The following is a 22,755-nucleotide window of genomic DNA, read 5'->3' as shown; positions in this document are numbered from 1 at the left end:
CTTGCTTTGCTTCACCATCTTCAATCAATCTGACAGCCTGTTACCTGTTCATTCTGCATAATTCAGGATGTATATTTATTATTATATTTTCTGCTGCACATGATGAGCTTTCAAGCTTGCTGGATTTACACCTTGATGTTAATGTGGCTTAACTGATAGCATCACGAGGGGTATTTACTTGTGGATTTTATGGGTTTATGCTCTTTATATACAGGCTATGCGTTTGCCAATCACACCCCATCCATTAGCAGATAATTTTGAAAAATGTCAAAGGCAAATTTCATCTTTGCATATGTGTATATCCAGCATTCCTTATCAAGTCTGGCATGTGTTTCTTGCAGGTGTACACATAGTATACACACACACACACACACACACACACACACACACACACACACACACACACACACACACACACACACACACAGTATATTTACTGTCAAGTCAAAATGCAAGTATGAATTTGAGCATGTAATCTCAGTCAAATTTATCTCCCAGAAGATAAACTTGCACTGAAAAATTATAATCAAAGCTTTTTTGAACTCATTCATAGACCTGCTTTAAAAGTGGACCATGTCTCTTTAGGTCAAAAGAAGTGTTTTATGTTTTTCGTCCTGCTGAGATTGATTTCATACCACATCCTTTGGGGAACAATGTTTAGCTAAGAAGCACATCAAAAGGCTACAACACTCGGTTGTAGCATGTGCACAAAATTTTGATTAGCGGTGATCCACTTTTTAGTTCACATCCATTAGGCGGTAGTAGGTACTGAGATATCCAGCAACTACTGTTAAATGTTTCTGCAATCATGAATACGTCCAAAAGTAATAAAATATGCATAAATAATAACCTTAATAACTGAGCAGCATCCAAACTGTCTTTCCCATCAGAGTACAGTCTTTGTAATTCAAATATGTGTTAAGCACAGATTGTTTTACATAAATTCTGGGCTGAATTCTTTGCCAAGATGCAATCATTTGAGTGCTACAAACACTAGTCACAAATTGAAGTTGCAGTGGCCTGAAAGCAGCATGGTGCCGTGTCTTTGTTTGAGGTCTGTTTGGGTTTCTAGTCTCAAATATCAGAGCAATGTTTGGACTCTGACCTCCAGCCAGACACAAAAGCTTTCAGTCAAAGTGCCGTGACTGCTGCATGCATTATGAATGTAGCTGTAGAATGTTCCATTAGGAATGACTTAGCAACAACGTCCACTCATTTTCTAAGAATTACTTTGTGCATAAATGAAAAGAGCAAAACAACTGTGTGAAAAGGCTCTTGAAAGCCTCGAGGAGCGCGGGAAAAAAAGTCTGTAGCCCAAAACACTAAACTAAAAGGCAGATGCATTTTCAGATGATGATCTCAAAGGTGTTTGAACAGTAGGCTAGTATTACTTTGTACATAAAGTCATCACCTTGTGGACAAATGTTTAAAGCATTTGTAAGTGCATTCAGGTAAAAATGCTTATAAAAACAACAGATGTAAATCGATAGATTATTTAATGGACATTCAAATCAAGGAGCTGTGCACATAGTGCAGGAATCAGAGAAAAGAAGAAATATGATTGAGGTCCAGTTGGATTAGATCAAGTCTGAAGGGTTCTTAAAAGACAAAAAAACGTTTATAGTACAATGATTTCTCAGATAATGGAAAGATTTGCGGTAAAAGCACACATTCCACTCCACAAAGCAGCGACTGGCTCTAAAAAGTTGAGCCTTTTTTAGTCATCTTTGTCAGTAATTGCGCTGTACTGAAGCAGAGGTCTCCTTGAAATGAATGCTCGGGCTAAACTTCTTTGATGAAGAGCTATTGTGAATCCAAACATGGCCTCTGAAATATGTTGTAAAATGGTGAAAAGTGTCCATCATACTTTCTCAAGGTAAAAAGTGACACCTTTTTTTGACACACACTTCAGAACTCAGTTCAAAGCAGAGAAAATCAACAAATTCACACAGGTGAGAGGCTGAAGCATGCAAACTGGCTTTCAATTTTTTTTGTGCTTCAGAAGCATTTTCCTTCGAGATCCCCACAGAGAATGATGTCCTTTCCACCACATCGTACAAATCACTCCGTAAAGAAATTTACTTATAAACTGTGGCAACTGCACTCTCTCTTTTCAAGTGTTTGAACTCTCACTTTGACTAAAGCATAGATCTATAAGTATTCTTTGTTTTAGCTTCCAGCACAGCAGCTGCAAATTCACCGAGGTTGAATACAAAGCCTCGGCTCAGAAAGATGGATCCCAGCTAACGTCCCTCGGTTCGAGCAGAGGCCCAGAGAGTGGCGAGTGGGAGCCATATGCTCAGTCCTAATGCAGCGAGCACAGTGAATGTACATCAAGTTGACATCGCAATCTGGAGTCGTGCACGACAGCGCGCAGTTTAACAGATAATGGGATGCGAAACTGGTCACATATCACATCTGTGTGCGCATGCTCTTGCTGACGCTGCCCATACAATGTGTCACAATCTATTACAGTCTCCACCACACGCCTACACACACGCGCACACACACTCTCTGATTATTCTCTCGCATCCATTATTTTCAAAAGAAAAGCCTGCTCACATATGAACAGATACAGAAGTGGAGTTTCTAACACTTCAGTGTGTGTGCGTGTGTGTGTATGTATACAGGCTCTTTCAAAACCAGGCTTACGCACAACATACCCACAACCTCTCAACGCAAAAGCCTGAACACACACAATGAATTTGCAGCTTGAGCACAGCAGCATGCTTTATTGCACCTGTGGAGACAAGTCCTTCCTCGACTTTCTTATTTAACATGCAGGGCATTAATTGTCTGCATGATAAATTACAGCCATCTCAGCTGCGCCCATGTGACATATACACACGGGTAGTTTATAAGCACAGATGTGGCAACATAATCTCTGGATTTGTGTGGAGAATGTCAAGGGAGAGCTCCGTCTTATATGCCTTAATGAATCATGCTGTAACTTCATTTCACACGAGCAGCGACACTTTTGGCATATGTGCTGAGTGAGCGTCAGCACGTACATCATGTTTGATTATGGTGATGTGACTGTTTACACATGTGATGTGAAGCCTGTGACATGTTTTTGGGATTTACATGAAGGCAAACATTTCAGCGGTTTAATGCTGGCGTGTTTTGGGCATCAGTGGACAAATAAATCCATAATAACCTTTCAGCATGCTTTAATTCAAGTGGTCTGAGAGGGAACTTGACTCCTCCACCTTATGTGGGCTGTTTTATTTTTTCGTGAAGTATAAAGAGCAAAAAAAAAAAAGTGTGCACATGAATTAAGCAGTGGTGGAGCATTGAGTTAGCCTTTTACCTGATGAGTGGGGAATGAATTTGTGCGAGACCAATTATTCTATACCTATGCCTCATCTGAACGCAGGGGCCAAGATGCCAGAGGAGGGCTGGCTATTTTCACATTTTGGCAGTTTTTAATGGGCTTTTTTTAGTCTTTTAGATTTAGACTTTCGGTTTCAGGCAAAGTGTGTCTCTTTCATGTGGAATCTACCAATTAAAACAGCCTCATGACATTACTGCCAGTATAAATGTACCTTAAATTTGCTACCAGTGAGAGTCAGCAGGTGCTGGCTCCAGAAAACTCTCTGGCCTGTGTGTGTGTGAAAAATTCCAAGAACTCTTTTCAGACATTGTTATGATGTCGGGCGCTTATTTATTTTTTGTGATGGTAAGTACATAAAGGAAATTCAAAACTGAATAATCACTTTGAATAACCATTTCTCTGCGCTTTAGGAGCGTCCACACAGGAATTGCGCATTATGCATCATTTTGTGATGGTTGGTCATTAGCAGACATTCCAGGCTTCACTTCTTGGTAACCCTCTTTTTACCCATACTGCTGTATTTACCACCCTGTCTTATGTCAATCCCCAATATCCTTCACTGGCAGCCATGTGAATCCCTTGCCCTGAAGCTGAGAAAAGTTTAACCCAGGCCCTGCCAACTTCACATCACTAAAACTTCATCTAAGCAACCTGGTGACCAGAGACCGTAGAAAGTGGATTAAATTCTGTCACTTAAGCAACTACGTGCCACGTGCTGCTGACGTGAAGTGGATACACTTCACAAGTGAAGCTAATGTATGGATAAATTCAAATTGTTAATTTCTGTTAAATTTCACAGTAAAGTCATTATTTTACATATACTTTACTACTTTATCTTTTGTATGTGGGTTTGGGGATTTATTTTATATAGCTATTTTTTCAGTGTTTATCAGTTGTTTGAGACAAACAACTGTGCTAAATCCATCTTTTATATAAGGTCTATGGTTTAACTCAATATTCAGATCACTGCAGTTACAATTTTTCCATCAGTTAATTAGAATAACTCACTTTACATTAACTAGATTTTTTCAAAAAGTGAGCATTTGTTGATTTTTAAAAGGTTTTCATTTTAATACATGTTCTGTGCAGATTTACTGTTTAATATGCTTCAGTTTTTATGTCCATCTTTGTTTCTATCATTTCTGTAGCATGCAGGACAAACAACATGTGATTAAACGATTTAAAGTTTGATAATGAATGCTGAAGATAGATGCACGTGAGGTATTTTGTGTGTGCAGAGGAAGCCATCAGGTTGTTGAACTGAGGAAACAGATACAGTGGGGCAAAAAAGTATTTAGTCAGCCACCGATTGTGCAAGTCCCCCCACTTAAAATGATGACAGAGGTCAGTAATTTGCACCAGAGGTACACTTCAACTGTGAGAGACAGAATGTGAAAAAAACATCCATGAATTCACATGGTAGGATTTGTAAAGAATTTATTCGTAAATTAGGGTGGAAAATAAGTATTTGGTCACCTCAAACAAGGAAAATCTCTGGCTCTCACAGACCTGTAACGTCTTCTGTAAGAAGCTTTTCTGTCCCCCACTCGTTACCTGTATGAATGGCACCTGTTTGAACTCATCATCTGTATAAAAGACACCTGTCCACAGCCTCAAACAGTCAGACTCCAAACTCCGCCATGGCCAAGACCAAAGAGCTTTCGAAGGACACCAGGAAAAGTATTGTAGACCTGCACCAGACTGGGAAGAGTGAATCTACAATAGGCAAGCAGCTTGGTGTGAAAAAATCAACTGTGGGAGCAATCATCAGAAAATGGAAGACATACAAGACCACTGATAATCTCCCTCGATCTGGGGCTCCACGCAAGAGCTCATCCCGTGGGGTCAAAATGATCATGAGAACGGTGAGCAAAGATCCCAGAACCACACGGGGGGACCTGGTGAATGACCTGCAGAGAGCTGGGACCAAAGTAACAAAGGTCACCATCAGTAACACACTACAACGGCAGGGAATCAAATCCCGCAGTGCCAGACGTGTTCCGCTGCTGAAGCCAGTGCATGTCCAGGCCCGTCTGAAGTTTGCCAGAGAGCACATGGATGATACAGCAGAGGATTGGGAGAATGTCATGTGGTCAGATGAAACCAAAGTAGAACTTTTTGGTATAAACTCAACTCGTCGTGTTTGGAGGACGAAGAATACTGAGTTGCATCTCAAGAACACCATACCTACTGTGAAGCATGGGGGTGGAAACATCATGCTATGGGGCTGTTTTTCTGCCAAGGGGACAGGACGACTGATCCGTGTTAAGGACAGAATGAATGGGGCCATGTATCGTGAGATTTTGAGCCAAAACCACCTTCCATCAGTGAGAACTTTGAAGATGAAACGAGGCTGGGTCTTCCAACATGACAATGATCCAAAACACACCGCCCGGGCAACAAAGGAGTGGCTCCGTAAGAAGCATTTGAAAGTCCTGGAGTGGCCTAGCCAGTCTCCAGACCTCAACCCCATAGAAAATCTGTGGCGGGAGTTGAAAGTCCGTGTTGCTCGGCGACAGCCCCAAAACATCACTGCTCTCGAGAAGATCTGCATGGAGGAATGGGCCAAAATACCAGCTACTGTGTGTGCAAACCTGGTAAAGACCTATAGTAAACGTTTGACCTCTGTTATTGCCAACAAAGGTTATGTTACAAAGTATTGAGTTGTATTTTTGTTATTGACCAAATACTTATTTTCCACCCTGATTTACGAATAAATTCTTTACAAATCCTACCATGTGGATTCATGGATTTTTTTTTTTTTCACATTCTGTCTCTCACAGTTGAAGTGTACCTCTGGTGCAAATTACTGACCTCTGTCATCATTTTAGGTGGGGGAACTTGCACAATCGGTGGCTGACTAAATACTTTTTTGCCCCACTGTAATCAAGAAGCTAAGAATATTGAGGCTTAGTCTATGTGATAGTCACTCACAAGAACTCTGCCTTCATGACAAAACGTCACCATTGTTTTTGTTCAAATGCTTCAAATGACCTGTGTTTACATTTTCCGAACAAGTGACCTTTTGTGTCTTGAGTGACTCACCTCTGCCACAAGCAACAGTGGAAGGATGGGAGGTTTGATAATGTCACAACACTTAGGAGGGAGGTAGTTCTGAATACAAAGTGGCAGACTTTGACTTGCATTGTTTACTCCAAACAGTCAGCATGCTTTTGTTTTTTTCTTTTGATTCTTGCAAGTTTTTTAGCCAGCAAACATACTCATTCCCTAACATTAACACTATTTAATTCCTATACCTTAAACCAGATGGCAGATCTGAAAACACTCCTATCATGCATACAGTCACAAAAAACAGTCACAGCTGTTTCTTATTTTATTTTTTTTTTATTTTTTAGGTTTCCACAAAATGTGCTCTCTTTGTTCAGATATCATAGAAACATCTCAGTTGTAATCACGGGACGTTTGGAGCTATAGTCAGGTAAAATAAACTCTACAGGTGAACTTCTGGGCAAAAGCTGGTAAGTAAATGTTGATTTTGAATGTTTTTTGTCAAAGTACTATTTTTAAAGTAAAACTTTTTTTTCTTTACATATTAGCATGGGTGAGTCCCTGTGCAAAGATGTATAAGACCCTCTTTCTGCAGCAATGCAAGACCTACAGACCAAAAAAGAGACAGACCACAAACTATGCACCTATCATGGTCTGTCTCCAGAATTACACCCCCTGAGCTATTTTGAGTAATATTATGTGTGTTTGTGGGTATTTTATGTCGATTTCGTTTTTTGTAGCTGTTTTGCACCTCTGTCTACAATCCATCTATGCTTTTTCTCCAACTTACAAAATTCTGGGTCACGGGGTGAAAGACGTCTTACACCATGGACAGGACGGCAATTTATCATCTATTTCTTATTACTTTTTTATTACTTTGTTTTACTCTGTAGCCTGTGTTTCTTGTAGTTTTTGCTTCTTCTTGTGGTCCTTCTGCAACTCATTTCACTTCCTTTTTGTGTCTTTGCTATCGTTTTGTTGTCATTTTTCATTTCATTTTGATTGATTTCTGTCTCCTGCTGCTTTGTAATGCAGTACACTTTCTCTGATAAGCCCATTAAACATTTCATTTTAATACATGATAGCTGGTCCTGAGTCACAACCTAATAAATTGCTGCTGATTTTTTGTTTTGTTTTGTAGCACCAGACTTATTCATTGAAATCTATTATTATTCCTTTCCCTCCTCCCAGAAACAGACCATGTGTCACTTATGTGTGAGGATAGTTTACCGGAGAGACACTGGCCATGTATTTTTTTAGCACCCAAGCAGGAAGTGAGAAAGTTTTTGTGTGCATGCTGGGTGAGCAGATGTCACTAAAATCAATAAACCAGCAAGTGCCGACTTCTTTTCTGTGTTTTACAGTACATCCGTAATTTCAAATCATTCTTCAGTTCAATAAGTAATCACTAGCTTATTATAAGCTTACTTATTCACTGAAGACTGAAGGATTGGTGACTCAAAGGCACGTGCAGTTCTCATAATAGCATGGATACGTCAGAAATATGTGCTTGCCAAACAGAATAAATAAATACAGTAGTCAGGTGGCTAGATGATAAATCAATAGAACTTTAAACCCATGACGTTCACTTTGCAAGTTTACTGACAATTTAATAATGGAAATATTCCAACAAAAAGAACATGCTGGAACAACAATAATTTGCTTATTAGGTCCAGCTGTCCTTCCCTACTACAAGAAAAGACAAACTCAAGTGAAATAGAAGTGTTGCAATTCCAGGCACTGATGACAGAGAGCCATCATTCCATTTCCTGAGATCATTTTTTCTCCACAGAACTGAACTGTTCTTGCACTGAAACAACCCAGAAAATATCTTATTCCCTGGACAGTTTCTAATGTGCTGAACTGTAGACTGGTCTGAGACACAGCCAAGGTTTCTACTGGTGCTGTTTCTTTCTTTGTCTGTTCAGTCATGAAGACTAATGTTACAGCGCTGCACAGTTCCTTCGCTGACTGTTCCCACTGCTGTATCAAGGAAATGTGCACCAGTCCTTTTGTGTGCGAAGCACCAAACATGCACCAGATGTTTACATTGCCAAATGCGGAAACATTTGTTTATTGTTTGCATTTCTGTTGCGCTTCTCTGATATGTGAGTATGTAGAAGTGGCATAGATTGCTACCTGCAACATTATTTTGCAGAGATGCTGTCCATTGAAAATCTTTCACAATGAGCTACAGTGCATTTTAAAAGTAGCCACTGATGCACAAAAAGGATAAAAAACGGTGGTGTGGTATGCTAGGATCATAATATACCAGCAGCAGCCTGCAGTGTGGCACACACATGAAGTAAGAATGGAATGTCGTCTCACTTTAAGCGTGCATCAAAAAGGGGGAATTTAAAACATCTAGAAAGTACGCTAAACAATAGACTAAACAGAAAAAATATAAGAATAACAAATCAAGGAAAAGCTCAAATCACTGCATTTGTATATCTACTGATATCCTATAAACATAGCACACATATAGGTATCATAGTTGCAGTACAACATCAAGTTATTTAAAGCCAGAAAGGCTTGGCATAAGACCCCAAAGGCAAACCCTCTTGACATTGTTGTGTCTTCACTTATAAGCTGATGCAGGACATGACACCACAGACTGAATGTGGACAGTTGTGAAGGATGTACACTAGTTCTTTAAGTAGGAGGGCAAGATATAAAATTCAAAAATGTACTAAAATATTATGAACATCACCATTATTAGTAGTAATAATATATGCTTTTCTTTACTGTGCCACCAATTTAAAGCATTGTAGGATAGTTTAGACTTTTACACATATACATACTTGAATGCATGTTCTTTACATTTTCACTTTATGTCTGTGAAGGTTCTCAGTCATCCAGGTCATCGTAGTCAAAGGAGCTTGCAAAGAAAAGCGTCTGGACTTCTTTAAGTTGCTTGAAGACGTTTCACCTCTCATCCGAGAAGCTTCTTCAGTTCTAAGGTCAAATGGTGGAGAGTCCCAGATATAAACCTAGTGGGAGTGACCCCCCACAGAGGGACAAAAGGACCCCCTGATGATCCTCTAATCGCCTGAGCCAAGGTGGGAAACTGGGCGTGGGTCCCAATCAGCCAGAGTTTCGGGTGTGTTCATTGTGAAACCTGGCCCCACCTTATCATGCGAATTCCTGAGGTCAGATGGCCCAGGATGTGAGTGGGCGTTAAGGCGTCTGGGAAGGGATCTCAAAACTGGATTATAGATGGCAGAGAGTTGGTGTCGTAAACCCCTTTAGTTTAAAACCACTTTAGTTTAAAACCTAAGTATCTAAAAGAAAAAAATAATAATAATGTTTTTTCTGTTTCCCACTTTACATGGTCTGAAACAAAAAAGGAAATAAAGAACTAAGAAATAACCAAATCTGCTCATTTGCGGTTTGTCACATTTAATTCAGTATAAACAGAATTTTATGGAGCAGCAATAAGGTGATAATGAATGGAGTTTAATTAATGGAATATGTAGCACCGTTAATGCATTACTTTATGGTTGATATATGAGTCTGCGTGTGTATAAATATAAATACACATACGTGTGTGTGTGTCTCTGTGTGAGTAAGTGAGAGAGTGGGGCAGCCATAAGACCCGTCTCTCTCGCTCTCGCACTCTCGCACTCTCTCTGCCCCCCCCCCCCCCCCCCCCCCCCTCTCTCTCTCTCTCTCTTTCGCGCGCTTCGCTTTCTCTCCCGTTTTAGTCAAGGACAGTTTCGCTTGGCACGGAGGCACTAAACCGCTCCACATCCACTCTGTCGGTGTGCGCTCGTTCTCTTGCCTATACTGCCTACTACGGGATACTTGTGATTGGTTCACCCCCTCCTCTCCTCCCTCCCTCCCCCGTGATTGTATGTAAATCCGGTCAGGACTGAGCCAGTAGGTGAGGTTGGGGCTGGTGGCTCCTACCTCAGTGGCGCACACGAGACCCGAAAGCGGCCGAGGTGAGATCGCTGCGCCGTCGGAGCTGTCCACTCTGTCGTGGTGCTGAACTCTACACCCTCCTCTCGCCTTCTCCTTCCTCCGTCGGCTCTACTGTACTTGGTGTTATTTTGGGAAAGGATTAACAATCTGCCCTTTGGCTGCTTAGAGGTGCAAACTTCTACGGAGCATAGCTCTCTGCCCACATCGGAAATTACCCCCAGACCGTCCGTGGATTTGACCCGACCTCGAGATTATCATTAATTGGTCCTTACTTTGTTGAGAAGTGTTGCTTAAATCCGTTCACTGCAACTGTTGTTCGGATTACCCTCCTGGATGGTTAACGTCTGGATTCACAGGTAAGAAAATGTGTGTTTGTGTGTTTTATATGCTGTTGTGGACTAATTGTTAAAGCCCATCCGATCTGAGCGCCTTCCCGAGGAAGTCCTCATTCATCTCTGTGTGACTCGCTATCAGACACACAGCTTAACCCCCATCATCGGTGAGGCGCCACAACTCTTTTCTAATAATCCACCGGGTCAGTCTCCCCGACTCAGAAAATATCTCTCAATCTACTGCCTTAAGCTTTTACCATTTTCAATTTACTTTCAGCCAGGTCCCGGAGACTCAAATCAGCTGATATCCGGATATCTGAAGTTGAGATTATAGTTGCTGTTATGCTGTCAGGGTGAGAGCACTGAAGCACAAACATTCCCCATTGTAACACAATCAATGTTTCTGAAACGATTGCAGGCACACCGCCTTGCCCAGAGCTTTTAATTTATCCGCGTAGTACTTAGCGTGTTATTTTTTCCCCCTTGGCACGCTAATCCTTGAGTGACACCGTTAGCAGCGAAGGGATTATACTTTTGTTTTTCATCCTCTGCTTTGCGCCTGACTCATTTGGCAGTACTATATTACGGGCTCTGCCGGGGATGGCCGTTAACTGTGTTGTCTGTCGATTTGCGAAAGAAAATATTTGGGGGTCATTGTTTTAATCTCTGCTGCGGTGCATCAGACGGACTTAAAAGTAGCCCAGCAGAAAACCAGATTAAGTTCTTCAATCGATACGACTTAGATTTTACATGTTAAATCCACTACACGAGGTTACTGTTGCAGGACGTGGGAGCGTCATCATTATTTTTTTGTTTTTTGTGTGGAAAAGTAGGACTCGTGCACATTAATATACAACAGAATTTGTCATGTTTCAAATTAATTTAATAATATATTCTGTGGATAAAAGCACATTCTTTTGAAGTTCATGTTTCAGATGACAATATAATTGGAAATCTTACAGGTTTACTTATGTTTTAAACACATTTATGCATCATCATTCGACACTTTAATAAGAGTTTTAGTTTTAGTGTTTTTTTCTTAGTGTTTTCTTGCCTTTAAATGATCCAAATACCTCTATCTGCACAGATCATACAAAAACTAGGCTAACTCTTCAATTTTTACCTTTATTATTCTTTTCTTTTTTGATTTGTGGACAAGACTGAATCCTGATTCACCCAGTGACAACTTTACTTGGTTACAGTAAGTGCAGTATGCACATCAAAGGGACAAGACAGAGGATGTCTTCATAAATACTTTACATTCTTGGTGTTTGGTCCTTCCCACACAATGTTGACATACTTTGTAATTCATAAGGTGCACAGATGATGCCAATCCCAGCACAGTCCTTGACTAATTGCACCATCAAGTAAAAATCTTGTGTAGAAAGTACAAATGCTACAGAAGCCATGCAGTTTGAACGTTCAGCCATCTGCAGGCCTCTACGATCAAACTTCAAACACTCCATTCCCGCAATGCATCCACTTTATCTTTCGAAGCTCTTTGAAACCGCAAGATAGAATCTATTTCCAATGGTGCATTAGATGGATCTGTGAATCTGGTTTTCAAGGCTGTACTCACTAATTGATTCTCCACTTGAATACAAGCCAGGAACCAAGTAATGTATCATTTATGTAAGTTATATATTATATATACTGTGCAGAATGAAGTGAGGATATTTGATAAACCAGTCTTAATAAATAAGAGTCAGCTGTAGAGGGAAGCGGATAGTGAGATAAGACAATGCTCATTTTTAGAATGACTCTGTAGACTTTGTGCACTGAATGATGCCAATAATATCAGTGCACAATAATGTTCAAGATGACAAAGCTAAATAGCCGTATAAAACATTCTTTTTCTCCACCACACTAAGACCAGAAAAGTCTTTCTATTTCTTCTTTGGACTCCAATTAAGCCATTTAACAAAAGATATACTGTAGGTGGCAGCTGAGCAGGTATAGTGTTAATGGAGCTGCTCTGCTTTTCATTAAAACGACTTTCTTTTGGGCACAGTAGGGAGGCAAAGGCTTTTGAGTCAATAATGCTTTTGACTAGAAGGAAGAATAAAATGCTAGGAAACTGATCAAGGCATTTCAGCTTTGAGAGGAAAAGCACACAATCTGAAGGTGTGAGCACCCACTGATGGTGGCTAGTTGCAGGGGGCAGATTTGGGGTGATATGACAATAAAGCTGTATGTTGGGAAGGAAAATTGCGCTGCCACTGAAAATGGTACCATTTTAGAGTTTTCACCGTGATCTCAGGTGTCCAGGCATCGCAGCAGGTTCAAAAATCTTTAGCAATTATCCTCTGAGATGTCTTTATGGGCTATTTTAGAGAGGTAAATGGTCTTTGAAAGCAGATTTTATTCTGAGAGAAGTACTCTTGTGTCTTTCTGTGCACATGTCAGATACAACTGTTCATGCTGCAGCCAGGTCAGTTCGAGTAGGTTTTCCCATTAAACCAATAATGGTCTGCTCTGGCCTCTTTTGAAAACTGTACAAGACCACTGATCAAATGTGGGGGATAAAAACTGTAACACTACCAGTTTCCCGTGTTGAGGTTTCTAACATGTGACCTGAGCATGTGTCACAAGACAACATACTTGCTGTGCCGGTAAAGCTGCTTTAATGGGTTTATACAGTGAACGATGTGTTCGAGTCCCTTGCAGATGGAGGTGTACACACAACCTTTCAACTCTCAGAATTTAACACCATGCTTGATAAACACTTTTTCAAAGCTCCGTTTGATATCTAAAAGGTCTGTTCACCCAAAAGACATCAAAAGAAATGTTCTTGGTATCCAGTCACGCAGATTGTTTTCTTTGCTTTTGAAAAGGTTTAAGAGATAAATGCCTCTTAAACTTCTGCCTCTGCCCAAATATAATGAATATAAATAAATATGAATGTATCTGTGCTAGTTTGAGCCCATTCTATAACTCTTATATGGACTGTTTCTGGTTTTTGGCAGAAACTGGTTCATCTAAAGGGCAGAACATTATTCTTAGAAGTACATGTTTATGTTGATTTAAAGGGGAACTTTTACGCTTTACCAAGTGAAGCCAAAAGCTGCTCTAAACGCTGCCTCGCAGACAGTTTCTTCTGCTCTTGGTCCTGTATGGTGTCAATTTGAGAGGATATCCCTAAACGGTCAGCTCTTTCTGTAAGCACAGAAGCCCCGCCCACCTGCTGTTCACATCTCATGTTTACGAGGGGCAGCCAATAAAAATAAAAATGAGCTAGTCTGAGATAAAGAGCGAACTGACAGGGATCTTGAACCGTGAATCTAGCAACACTACCTAAACAGAGTTGAAGAATAAAATTAAGGAGCTTAAAATGAGAATAAAAGATCCCCTTTAAACATTTTAGTTCCATAAGCTTTGCAAAATAACTCTAATTCACCTTGGGCAAACAGAAATGAATCAGTGGAGCTAAAGTAAATGAGAAAATATATTTTAGAATTAGCTGAACCAGATAAAGAAAGTTCAATGCTCAAGATATACTCTCATACTTTTTTGTTTTTACAACCATTTGAAGAAATGTTTTGACTGTGGAACCAAATTTATGGTTGACTAAATTAATTTAGTCAACCATAAAGTCGGGAGGTGAGGGAAAACATGAAGCAGATGTTTTTCAAAGCTTAAAAATGTACCTGCTAACACAAATCAGCAGATTTCTTAGCTAATTTGTTCATCTGATCCTTGGCTTTCCATCTAATATACGAAGCAACATTTTGCCTGTCACTATCAGTGCATCTTCACTCCTGAAATGGCAGCCACATTGTGACAACAAGACTAGGAAGTCACTGCAAACAGCTGTTGATGGCCAAGAAATGTCTCTAGCACATCCTGTGCAACACCAAAAATTCATTTAGTTTTTCAGTATTTGCAGAGTTATTTTAGTATAGCCAGATAGTTAGCGAGGTTTAGCAATACTAGCAGATGCAATTTTGAACTTTGAAAAGAGCTAGCAGCTTCTTCCTGCCTGCCAAGCTCAATGTTTACAGTGCAGACATAATAGTGGCATCAGTCTTCAAATTTCACTCTTGGCAAGAAAATAAGCACAATCCCAAAATATCTCTCTATATTCCTTCAGTTTGAATTCTGTTATTTGTTGAAAGATGCCACCTGTACTGACTGAATTTATCAGCAACAGACTGTTCCTAAGTAATGCCTGGTTTCACAGTCATAATGACACTGTGTATATTCTGAATCAGAATCAGAATCAGAATACTTTATTGATCCCTGGGGGAAATTATTTTTTGTTACAGTGCTCCATTTTAAACCAACATTAAGACAAGACAGACAATACACTAACTAAGAATAGTACAATATATACATATATATACATACATACATACATACATACATACATACATAAGTCACTCATAAATAAATATTTGGAAAAGAAACATGTGTAGTTGTAGCAGCAAACAGTGTGTTAAGTGGATGCGTTGTACAGGGAGATGGCCACAGGCAGGAATGATTTCCTGTGTCGTTCAGTGGTGCTTTTCGGTAATCTCAGTCTCTCACTGAACGAGCTCCTGTGACTGACCAACATGTCATGGAGTGGGTGGGAGGTGTTATCCAACATTGTCTTTATCTTGGACAGCATCCGCCTCTCCGACACCACCTTGAGGGAGTCCAGCTCCATCCCCACAACATTGCTGGCCTTACGGATTAGTTTATTAAGTCTGTTGGCATCTGCGACCCTCAGCCTGCTCCCCCAGCATGCAACAGCATAGAGGATCGCACTGGCCACAACAGACTCATAGAAAATCCTCAGCATTTTCTGGCAGATGTTGAAGGACCTCAGTCGCCTCAAAAAATAGAGACGACTCTGGCCCTTCCTGTAAAGTGCTGTGGTGTTTTTAGCCCAGTCCAGTTTATTGTCAATGTGTACTCCAAGGTATTTATAGTCCTCCACAATGTCAACACTGACCCCCTGAATTGAAACAGGGGTCAAGTGTTTCCTGGTCTTCCTGAAGTCCACGATCAGTTCCTTGGTCTTTGCCACGTTGAGCTGCAGATGATTCTGCTCACACCACGTGACAAAGGAGTCGACCACAGCCCGGTACTCTGTCTCATCATCCCTGCTGATGCATCCAACCACCGCAGAGTCATCAGAAAACTTCTGAAGATGGCATGTCTCTGTGCAGTGGCTGAAGTCTGTGGTGTAGAGGGTGAAGAGGAAGGGGGAGAGGACAGTCCCCTGTGGTGCCCCTGTGTTGCTGATCACCTTGTCAGACACACACTGTGGGAGACGTACATATTGTGGTCTTCCTGTCAGGTAATCAACAATCCAGGACACCAGAGAAGCATCCACCTGCATCGCTGCTAACTTATCACCCAGGAGGGTCGGCCTGATGGTGTTGAAAGCACTGGAAAAGTCAAAAAACATGACTCTCACAGTGCTCGCCGGCTGGTCCAGATGGGTGTAGACACGATTGAGCAGGTAGATGATGGCGTCCTCAGTTCCGAGACGAGGCTGATAAGCGAACTGAAGGGGATCCAGGTGTGGTCTTACTATGGGTCGCAGCTGGTCCAGAATGAGCCTTTCCAGGGTCTTCATGATGTGGGAGGTCAATGCCACGGGCCTGTAATCCTGGGGGCCACTGGGACGTGGCGTCTTTGGTACAGGGACGAGGCATGATGTCTTCCACATCACCGGGACCCTCTGCAGACTCAGACTCAGCATAAACAGTTTATGAAAGACTCCACACAGCTGGGGGGCACAGGTCTTGAGGACAAGGGGACTCACTCTGTCTGGTCCAGCAGACTTGCCTGAGTGAAGTCTCCTCATTTGCATCTCAACCTGGTATTGAGTGAAGGTGATGGGTGGGGGAGGGGTGTCAGGAATCTCACAGGAGGCAACAGCGCCATGTGAAGAGAGAGGCTGGCACAGTGGTGTGGCTCTGGATTCCAGGCTGACTACAGGTGAGGTTGTGGGCGTAGGAGCAGACACTGTGGTGTCGAATCTATTGAAAAACAGATTCAACTCGTTGGCTCTGTTCTCACCTCCCTCAGTTCCCCTGCTGTTGGTTGGCCTGAATCCAGTGATGGTCTTCATGCCCCTCCACACCTCTCTCATGCTGTTCTGCTGGAGTTTCCACTCCAGCTTCCTCCTGTAATTGTCCTTAGCCTCTCTGATCTTGTCCTTTAGTAACACCTGGATCTTCCTCACCTCCTCTTTGTTGCCCCCTCTGAAAGCCCTCTTCTTGTTGTTGAGGAGGGCTTTGATGTCCTTAGTCACCCACGGCTTGTTATTTGGGTAACAATGAACAGTCTGAGCTGGAACAATGGAGTCGGTGCAGAAAGTTATGTAGTCTGTGATACACTCAGTAAGCCCATTGATGTCCTCGGCGTGAGGCTCACAGAGTGTTTCCCAGTCGGTCACCTCGAAACAGCCCTGTAGTTCTGCTAAGGCCTCCTCTGACCACCTCCTGACAGTCCTGGTGGTCACAGGTTCCCTCCTCACAATTGGCACATAGCGGGGGGTGAGGTGAATCAGGTTATGATCTGACCTACCAAGTGGGGGGAGGGAGGAGGAGCTGTATGCATCCTTGACGTTAGCATACAGTAAGTCTAAAGTTTTCTCTCCCCTGGTGGGACAGTCCACATATTGTTTGAATGTTGGTAGTGTATTGTCCAGTGATACATGGTTGAAGTCACCCGAGATCACAATAAAGGCACTCGGGTGCTGAGTCTGTAGCCGAGCTATGGCAGAGTGGATAGTGTCACATGCAGCTGTGGGGTTAGCAGAGGGGGGTACATAAACAGCCACCAAGATGACGTGAGAGAATTCCCTGGGTAAATAATACGGCCTGAGTCCAACAGCACACAGTTCAGTGTCCGGGCAACAAATCCTTTCTTTGATTGTTATGTTGGCAGGGTTACACCACCGGTTGTTAACTAAAACAGCAAGCCCACCTCCTTTCCGCTTACCGCTAGCGATGCTGTCCCTGTCCGCCCGAACAGTGTGGAAGCCTTCCACGGAAGCATTCTCATCGGGAATGTCCTGGTGCATCCATGATTCGGTGAAACACATCAGGCTACACTCTCGGTATTCCCTCTGACTCCGTACCAGTGCTGAGAGCTCGTCGATTTTAATTGCCAACGATCGCACATTACCCATCACGATAGACGGCAGACACGGTTTAAACCTCCTCCTCGCTTCGAGCCTCCGCTGTCTCACCGTCACCTTTTTTCTTCTCTTCTGTCCTTGACCTCTGCATCCCCGATGTGTTTTCCTCCAAATTTCAGCTGGTACTTCTGCGGGCCTGGCCAGCGAACCGGCCGGCATCAGGGCGATCAGCTGATCTCTGGAGTAAACAGTCCGTGCGTGTAGGAGATGTGCCGCGGTCCCGTTCCTTGATAAAAGTAACAGTTCCACGGCCACCAGAAGAACAAAAACTCTCTCAATCCACATGATTGAGTAAGAGATAGAAAACGGAGGAAAATACAAGTCAGGAAAAAAAAGAATACGTAGAAAAAAAAAGCTAAACTAAGAGAAAAGCAGGAGCGAATGTAACAGGCTGCACGCTGGTTGGCGCATGCGCACTAAAGATTCTCACCTGAGAGTTACCCTTTACGGGCACGGTGACTCCACTGGAGCAGTTTGGAGAGTAAAAGCACTTTTAAATTGGGTGTTAATAGGGTGTTTATTTCCAGAAATCACCTTTAGTAGTTTTTCCCTTGTTAGTCTGGGTTTGACCAGCAGTATGGGTATTGTCTGCCTACCTGTTTTTAACAATCATAATGTGGGCTATTTTAAATACAAGGGGCGGCAGTTGAGAAAAAACTGACTAAAGATGGTGAAAAAAACTGAGATTAAATCTACATTTCAAGTGTTTTCAGTGTATATTTTCATATAAAAATTGTTTGTTTTTATGTTTCATGACTTAATAGCCCAACCCATCTCAACAATGACACTTGTAACACTGCTCCCCCCCCTTTTCCATCTCTTTTCTTCCCACTCTGAGCTAAGCTTTAACCGCTGCCAACTCCCATCTGTGTCTCTGTGTCTGTCTTTGTTGTTCCCCTCTTTAATACGTGGAATCTTTATTGTGCAGAAGACCCACACAGACTGACGTATGTTATTCTGCTAACATGTTTAGGAGACGCAACCTGCTCCTGACATTCTTTTCTCCTGGCAAGCAGCGGTTTGTTTGATGATGTGAAAAATATTTTTTCCCCCTCCGTTGTGCACTTTGCCTCTCTCTTTTATAGGACTTCACCATTGCATGAAAAGATACAAACAAATAGAAAACCTATTATTATCACATGTAGCTTTTACAGATGAAAACGGCTATAATGTAATTTTGATTACTATTTGCATTTAGCTTGCTGTAATGATGTGAGAGGATCCCTGCTCTGTGTGCAGTGAAATCAAGCTGGCAGCATTTCCACTGGATCATTTTTCTTTTTCCTTGCTTCGAAGATCAATATAAGCTAACAGTATGAGGCCGTGTCTCCTGACTTTTCAAACAGCTCTAGATTTCTGAAGCATGACCTCCTACATTCCATGTCTTGATTGAACTCCAAGTGGATTGTTAAATTGTTATTGTCATAACCTATTTCATGCAGTATGGCAGAACAAGGGTTCCGTGACTACTTTTAAGGCCAAGGCTTGGGGATATATTGAGAAGGCTCTTTGCAGATGGCCAGACCATAACAGAAGTAGAACAAACCTTCAAGGCAAAGGCCAACAGGCTGTAGGTTTCGGCTCTAATCCCGTCGAGCACAGTGATGACAAGTGTGGTTTGAGGCATTGTAAAATACTGTATGTTTCAGTGGGTCTGTTAGGAACCTGGCGGCTTTGGTCAAAGCCAGAGACATAACAGTCTGTCTCTGAAATAATAATGCTGTTGTTTGCTGGTTGTTGGAAGCATCTGATGCTCTGGGAGTAAGGGTGGTCTGGCCATGCGTTGCATTTTAATGATATCACAAGTCACAGTTCGCTGTTCGCTGCTTCTGTGGCCAAGTGTGAGAACATTGTTCAGGGCACAGTACAGTAGATCAGATCGGTCTGATTATGTAATGATTATTAACAATGGGAGAGCCATGTGCCTCTGCCAGGCGGTTTTTCCTGCAGTCTTGTAGTGGCAGCCTGTACTTCCTGACATTTGAAATGGTCTATAAATTAAAGAGCTATAAAAGAAAAGTCAAGGTCTTTGTTGCCTCTGTCTCATATGGAAAGACTCCCAAGACCATAAATGATTGTGATGTCAGCCATATAAGGTTGAAATCTTTGTCAAATCTTTCTCAGGAGTTGCTGCGTTGGGAGTATTTTTGTTGTGCTTCCTGGTGCTCTTGATTGTTAATAACTGTGGTTTTTGGATTAATTGGAAGGTACAACTGAAGCTAATAGTACACACTACACTGTTTATGATTCTCAGATGCTGTGCCAAACTCAACAGAAAGCCTGTGCAAAACATATATTAGAATCCCCTTCATTTTAGCTTTGGGTGGTTTTTTTCAGCGCTGCGATGAATAATGGACACACACTCTGTGGATGAATTAGTTCAAATTTTCATATAGTATAAACTGGCAGTCTGGGACTGGTCACAGTGTGCTATCTGGCATTTCTTAAAGGACTGGCTGTGTGGATCAAAGACACACGATATACTCTGAGAAATTCTCAAGCTTCTTTAGCAGGAACCAAGAATAGAGTCTTTCGATTCCCCTTCAAATGTCACCAAGTCCTGTTTTTTTACATAAAATTATTTTTGTAGGGTTTTATTATCTTTTTTAATTACTATAATTTCTTAATTCATACATCTTGAGAGAGTGAAACTCCAAAAACTTGAAGTGCATTTCTTATCACTTGGAGTTTATGTTTGAGCTTCAGTTTTTTTTTTTTAAATTTTATGATAGAAATTGAAATTGTCACGGAAAGAAGGATTATGTGGTGGAAGACACTGGGCTTACTCCACTGCAATCCTTTGCTTTGTTTTTGGGACTTCCACGTTCGGAGCTACACAAACGTCCCGCTTCTTCGTCCCAGCCCGGCCCACCGAAAGACTTTCGGTCCGGTCTGCAGGAGGATTTGCAGTCTGGCTTACCTCCCTCTTCCCAGAGTGAGCGACGCTCACGCAGCCGTCGCTCCGCTTCCTCTGGACAATCAGTGGTGAGCAACAAAGACTGTTTTTCTCATGCTCCCCCTGAACTCATGAATTTAACAAACAATAAATCCACACCTAAGACCCTGAAGGCTACCTGCCATGCAAGTGAATCTAAATCTGCTAACTTAGAGGTAGTTGAGTCTGTGTTTGTTAACCCTGTAAACTCCTTCTCTGAGGATTTAAGAACCAGTTTTCATTCTGCACAATCTGAACCCCGTGTTAAAATGACTAAGACCACTTTACTTGAATCTGGGGGGAGAAATTTTCGGACTGCTGTGAAATTTCTGGAGGCTGCAAGTTCTGTTTTCAAATCAGCTGAAAGGGAGGTGGTTAATGTTTCTAAGCCAGCTTTTCAGCCATGTACTTTTCAGCAAGGGCACAGGCAGTTGGTAGGGACGGAGATTGCAGGCTGTAACTTAGGCTCTCTAAAGGAAGAGGCTGTCTGCTCCCCAAGGACATTTAAGGACTCTAGTTGCCCCTCTCTACAATCTATTGAGACTGTGGCTCCTCCTAGGGACTGTTCTGTATCCCTGTTGGATGTGTGTGAGGTTGCCCACTCTGCAAAGACTATATGCCCAGACCCAGTTGGCAATATTGTGCATTTTGAGGTCGTTCCTGAGCTTCTCTCTCTCCTCCTGTTCCTGCTCCCAGGGTAGCTCGGGCCCAGCGTTCGCCTCCACCCATTTCAGTTCCTCGGGTGGGAGGGGCTGGTGTTCAGCTGGTGCCAGCACCTGTTCCTGTGTCCGCTGGAGGCTCAGGTGAGCCCGTCCAGCAGTTTTTCTCGTGTTCAGAAGGCTCAGGAGGATTAGCTCAGTCACCTTCACAACCACCGTCACTACAACCTCTATTGCAGTCCCTAGCTCAGTCTCCACCTCCACCACATTCAGCCCCGCTACCCATAGCTCAGTCACTACCACAACCAGACTTACTACAAACTTTGTTACAGTCCATAGCCCAGTCAGTAGCTCAGTTGGTAGAACAATCATTAACTTTGTCATCAGTTCAGTCAGCCACACATCTTCACCCTCAGCCAGGGGTCCCAATTGCCTCTGGCCCTGCATCTGCTCTGGCTGGAGGGCCCAAGGAGCCTGTCCAGCTTCAAGTCTCGTCAGCTGGGGGTTCAGGAGAACCCAGCCAGCCTCATGTCTCGTCAGCTGGAGGGCCCAAGGAGCCCGTCCAGCCTCAAGTCACGTCACTTGGGGTTCGGGTGAACCCAGCCAGCACATCCTCATGTCTGCTGACCTTCCGGGGAAGTCTGTTCAGCCGTCGCCTGCAGCATCGTCGCCTGCAGCATCGTCGCCTGCAGCATCACCACATTCAGGTTCCGCAGCCACCTCGCTGCTGTCAGGTTCCGCAGCTGCCTCGCTGCCATCTGGTCCGGCCTCTGGGTCTTCATCCACTGGGTCTTCACCTTCGTCTGGTCCTGCCTCGTCTGGTCCGGCCTCTGGGTCTTCATCCACTGGGTCTTTGCCTTCGTCTGGCCCTGCCTCGCCTTTGCCGGCCACCTTCCAGGCCTTTATTTGAGCATTGAGGGCGGCCTCCTGAGCGAGGCCTTCGGACCTGCTCAGTAGCCGCCGCCACCGGCTGCTCTGTTGCTGCCACTGCTGTCCGCACGGCCGGCCCCCTGAACTGTTTTGGCCCCGTGCGGTCTACCTTCGGGTCGACCCCCTGAACGTTTTTGTGGACTCGTGTTGGGATCCGGTCTAGTTTTGTTTGGATCATTACTGTATTCCTGGACTTCTGATTTCTCGGACTGTTTCTAGGTCTCCAGTGTTTTTGGTTTTTGAACTATTTTCCTGACCTCCCGTGTGTTGAACTGTTTTTCTTGTGTTTATGGACTGTTCTGGACTCTTGCTCCTTGTCTTTTGTTTGGTTTCTGTCCCTCCATCCTGGACCCCCTCCGCCCGTCCTGGCCTGGTGCTCTGGTTTTGTTCTGTTTTTTTTTTTCGTTTAGGACTGTTGGGAGCCAGCCCTTAGAGAGGCGCTACTGTCACGGTTCTGGGTCAGTTTGACCCAGTATTTTGAGTTGTTATGTTTG

General features: G+C 42.9%; 1 protein-coding gene across 4 annotated transcripts in view; it reads left to right on the top strand.

Annotated features, from left to right (window-relative positions):
• Positions 1-10,081: 10,081 nt before the first annotated feature.
• The window catches only part of fstl5 (follistatin-like 5), a 198,670-nt gene continuing 185,996 nt past the window's right edge, over positions 10,082-22,755 (top strand). For all 4 annotated transcript variants that reach the window (XM_080900443.1, XM_080900441.1, XM_080900442.1 and 1 more), the window contains exon 1: positions 10,082-10,623. In XM_080900443.1, coding sequence (XP_080756569.1) covers positions 10,601-10,623 — 23 coding nt within the window. In that variant the 5' untranslated portion in view covers positions 10,082-10,600. The remainder of the gene's footprint in view (positions 10,624-22,755) is intronic.

This window comes from Rhamphochromis sp. 'chilingali', assembly GCF_963969265.1.
Source record: "Rhamphochromis sp. 'chilingali' genome assembly, chromosome: 13".
Classification (NCBI taxonomy): Eukaryota; Metazoa; Chordata; class Actinopteri; order Cichliformes; family Cichlidae; genus Rhamphochromis; species Rhamphochromis sp. 'chilingali'.
The sequence above is the reverse complement of the archived record's forward strand: the minus strand, read 5'-3'. Positions and strand labels throughout refer to the sequence as shown.